The following is a 4,971-nucleotide window of genomic DNA, read 5'->3' on the forward strand; positions in this document are numbered from 1 at the left end:
ATCATCAGCTTCTCATCTGCAGGTACATGCGCGCGCTCTTTCCTCCCTCCTCCTCCTCCTCATTATTCTCCTCATCCCTGAATCTCATCCCTGAATCCCGCTCTTCTGCTGCTGCGCTTCTTCTTCTTCTTCTTCTTCTTTTTCTTGGGACGATTTCCTCTCCTCTCAGTCGTGTTCCGCACCTGCAGCAGAGACAGATCTGCTGAGGCTTTGCCCCTGAAACTTTTTGTGTGTCTCTTCCTCCAGGTTGAGTTTTTGTCGGCAGCAGCAGCTCAGACTCAGACTCGGACTCGGACTCGGACTCACAGACGCGTCAGGATGTTCTACTTCCACTGTCCGCCTCAGCTGGACGGAGAGTGCTGTCGCTCCAACACATGTAAGTTCTCACTCGCATTTGTCTTTTCTTAACGTCTTTTTGTTCTATTTCCCTTTAAGTGTCTTTGTTTTTTAAGTGCGTAAAGTTGAGCGTTTTGGCCGCGTGTGCGCGCAAAAAGTGTGTGTGTTGCCGACAAATAGGCCCGAGCGTTTTTTTTTTGTTTTTAATCCCCACACTTTTGTTTCATATTATCTTTAATTATAAAGTAATAAGTCAATAAATAAATAACAGTTTATATTATATCTATAAAATTACTAATAAAACCTGACCATTGTGAAAACACAACATTTCCCACACATGTGATACTTACAGTGATTGCATCTGTGGGAACATTTCATTTTAAGTGTATATTCAAAGGGTTAAAGGGTGTGATTTCCCCTCTGCTGTGTCAATCTGCCGCCTGTTCTGCTGAAAGGCGCTGGTGGTTTGGCCCCGGGGCAGAGGAGGGCGTTTTGTCCCGGGCACAGATGTTGGGTGTCATGGCTCTTAGTCCGTCATGGTTCCCTTCTGACGCCCAACATCAGTGTTTCATACAAATAATGGACAACAAAAAAAAAAAGAAAAAGAGAAAGAAAATGTGCCAGAGGAGAAAATAAATAAATCACTATGACCAATATTTGACCCATATGTTTTTTTTAATTATATTTACAAAATGTAAGTATAACTTGAATATAAATACGTGATAATGAAGCTCATTTTTATTCTGATCATTTTCTCTCTGATAAACTTCTTTATTTCAGTGAATTCAAGCGGCTTTGGCAACCACGCCCCGGCTGATTTTGATGATGGATTTCTACGCAGAAAACAGCGCAGAAACAGAACAACGTTTACTTTGCAACAGGTAAAAAAAATACATAAATATATATATTATACAAGACAAAATTATAATAATAAAAAAACGTCTTAAAGGTCACTGAGAGAAAAGCAGGTGTTTTTAACTGCACTGAAAACAAATAATAAAGTTTATACATTGAAGGACTTCAGGGCCTTCATTGTCAAGAGGAAGATGGAAGATCACAACACTGTTGCTTCACTTTTAGTTTCATTAAAAAACAAAGTTTTATTTTGAATATTATTCATTCATTATTTTGAAGATAATACGTGAGCATACATTGATGTGTGTGTGCGGCGATTTGGATAAAGATGAAGGCCAAATATCAACAGTCAATGTGGCTCTTTCATTTTCAACTTTCTCCTTTTAAAGAAAGAAAGAAAGAAAGAAAGAAAGAAAACGTATAGATGTAATTTTTCCATTTTTCTTGTGTGTGTGTTCACAGTTGGAGGCTTTGGAGGCTGTCTTCGCTCAGACTCACTACCCGGACGTGTTCACGCGAGAGGAACTGGCCATGAAGATCAACCTGACCGAGGCCCGCGTGCAGGTATGGTCTGCAGCCACACACACACACACACACACACACTCCTGTGTCCTGGGCACGTTTGACCATGCGAGAGAGGGTAAATTAAGCCACTCTGTCATTCCTGCGATGCACTTTAATAACATCAACATAATGGTGAATATTAGATTAGCCTGATTAATCGGTCATTCATAATTAACCAGCGATAATGGTCCTCACTAATTTGTCCACGTCTCAAAGGTAAGGGATACATCATCCTGGGCTGATCGAGCCACCATTTTTTTTTTTTTTTTTTTACCACGACAGGAAACCACCGCCATCATCAGCCTCTAACTCTCTCTGACTCTCACACACACACACACACACACTTCACAACACACACACACACGCGCGCAAAAGTAATAATGAAATAATAAAAAAATAAAGCATTTTCCAATTTATATTCCGCTCCTGCCCTGGCGCACATGTGCGGTTCCAAACTTGGCCAGATGTAATTAAGTTATGTGTCCTGTATGTAATTTCCTGCATTCCAGATTTGCTTTTGGGTTTTTGTTGTGCGCGCAGATCTAATTGTGGGAATATAATAGTTTGCCTTTTGTTCCCCAGGGTCATCTTACTATCGCTTAAACCCAATGGCGGGCCCTGATAATGGAATCCGGCGCTGTAAATTAGGGATTGTAAACAAATTATTCCCCTCCTAATCCGATTACCGCATTCCTATTATTAAATCTGAACATGAATCCGCGGCACTATGCAGGGGGATATTAAACTTACATTATTATCAGAAAATAAATTTCCTTTCTCTTGTAGTGTTGTTGCCCCCCCTTTTTGTAAAGTGTCAATGGGCCTCCCCCGCATTAAGAGCACACCGCAAATTGAGATTAATGGAGCAATTATAGCCCATTCAGAGTGTGTGTGTGTGAGTGTGTGTGTATGACTTCTAGCTGGAAGGTGCAGGGGTGAGATAAGTCCATTGGCTGTATTGTTGTCCTGCCACCAAATCGTTGTCCTTTTCTTTATGCCGAATGAATGCATGAATGTGTTTTGTTTGGCTGTTGACATCATTTACACCTCCCCAATACAATGGCAGGGATGCAGAGCACACACACACACACACACACACAGGACTCTAACCTCCATTCACACACACATCATGATTAATGCCTGCCAGAACCAAGTCCTAATCGAATCTGATGTTGTCAAACAATCACTAAATAGGGAAATAAACGACTTCATCATAGCTGCCTCTCTCTCTCGGGCTGAACAACTGTCAGTGGGAAGTCATTAAAATATGATAATGAAAAATTGCTCAATTAAATGTTGTTATAGGCAATGACCTTCATTCAATTAAGATACAAGAACCTGGCTGTGTCTTCTCACCCAAGTGTGGACGGTGAAGTTTTTTTTGGAGATAAGTCGCTGACTGCGACGCTGCTCAGATTCAAATGAGGGGAAAAAAGATGAGAGTGAAGCCGTTCACGAGTCAATAAAGAAGGAAAACTATACAATAAATACAGCACAGTAAATAGAAAACCCAACCGATACAGTTTAAGAGACACACACACACCGCAAAAATGTTCAGTCTTTAATTAGTTATTTAATGTCTTTGTTTCATCTTTTTCTTTTTTTCTTTTTCTTTTATTAATGCAGGTTTGGTTTCAGAATCGCCGAGCAAAGTGGAGGAAGACGGAGCGAGGCAGCTCAGACCCTGACGGAGGGAAAGAGCAGATAAGTGAGGGCACTCCACCTTCTCGCAGCATCAACTCTCAGTCCCCTGTGGACCAAAGTAGAAAACAGAAAGAACCGCTGGACATGCAGCAGAGGTGAGGAGGGAGGAAGGGAGGAAGCCATGGATGGATGATTGTGGTGGCTGTTAATGTTGTGAAACAGTATCTTGTTGGTGGGAGAGAGAAAAAAGGTTTGCTGCAATCTGACAACTTCAAAATCTCGACACAGATTTAACATTGGCTGTGGAAAACACCTCACATATTTGTACAAATATAATGTGTGTGTGTGTGTGTGTGTGTGTTCTCGGCATATACTTTCCACTATAATTAGATACAGTATGTCTGTTTTCCCCAGTATCAACAGGACAGTGGGTCCTGGTGGCCCCTTCTTCCCATCCTGTCTACCAGGGACGCTGCTAAATTCTGCCACCTACGCCCAGGCCCTGTCACAGGTCGCCACGCTCAAAGGTGAGTATATGATGAATATGACTGGTGATGATTTTTGTGTGAGGATTTGGGGACGGGAGGGGTTGAAAGGTGTGTGTAATAAGGATGTGTTATATTAAAATTCACTGTCATTGATCGGCGTGTGTGTTCCTGCAAATATATGATATTCTTTGCTGTTTTTTTTTCCCCCCAGGTAACGGTTTGTGCTCCTGCTGCGTCTCTGACCCCATGGGTTTGTCCTTTCTGCCACCCTACGGTTGCCAGGGCAACCGCACAGCCAGCGTGGCCGCCCTGCGCATGAAGGCTCGCGAGCACTCGGAAGCCGTGCTGCAGTCTGCCAACCTGCTCGGCGCGGCAAACGGGCCCGGTGCCAGCGTGGGACTGCTGTCCGGGGTCGGCGTGAGCACGGCCGGGGCGTCGAGGCCCGCGGTGGGTCCTTCCATCGAGGTGCCGGGCGCCGTGGGACGAGGGCCGGACAACTCCAGTCCTGGCCCGGCTGCCAAGGGCCCCGTCCTGGGCAGCGGCTCTGACAAACACCCTCAATGCTCCAAGGATCCACTGGAGAAAAAGTGAGGCACTGGACGTGGACATGGATAAATCTGTGTGACTGTGCCTGTTATCACTGAACTCTGGTCCAAGGAGCAACTAAGCACAACTACTGAGCGACTCCAGAAATAGTCGGTGGGAAAAGACTTTGCTAATGTTTCAGTGTGTGGATGCGAACAATAAACATTTAATTGACGGTGAATTATTGCTGTTTGTGAGAAATATTTGAATATCCGGGGCCTCGTTAGCCCCAACGGAAGCACAAGTTTTGGATCTATATTTGTCGTCGTGCACTCACGGACTCTATTTGATGGACTAACGTAGATGTGTGTGCAAAAAAACAACAACAACAACAACAACGACCCATTTGATAATGTGAATTGAAGTAATCCTAACACAGTTGCTCTTGTTTTCATTGAGAGGACACAGATGCTTACAATGTGAATGTTAATGCATGTAAAGTGTAAGTGTAAAAACTGTTGGCAGCACAGCGAGGACTCTGCAGGCGTTTGGCAATATA

The 4,971-nt window shown here is 43.6% G+C and overlaps 1 protein-coding gene across 1 annotated transcript; it reads left to right on the plus strand.

The window, feature by feature from the left end:
* Positions 1–318: 318 nt before the first annotated feature.
* Positions 319–4,478, plus strand: drgx (dorsal root ganglia homeobox; the record flags this gene model as incomplete). The annotated part of the gene is made up of 6 exons (XM_083897185.1): positions 319–376; positions 1,117–1,217; positions 1,654–1,755; positions 3,382–3,554; positions 3,814–3,926; positions 4,099–4,478. 6 exons carry the CDS (start codon positions 319–321, stop codon positions 4,476–4,478), a joined length of 927 nt encoding a protein of 308 aa, XP_083753311.1.
* Between the last annotated feature and the right edge of the window lie 493 nt (positions 4,479–4,971).

This window comes from Microchirus variegatus (assembly GCF_963457635.1).
Source record: "Microchirus variegatus genome assembly, chromosome: 11".
Classification (NCBI taxonomy): Eukaryota; Metazoa; Chordata; class Actinopteri; order Pleuronectiformes; family Soleidae; genus Microchirus; species Microchirus variegatus.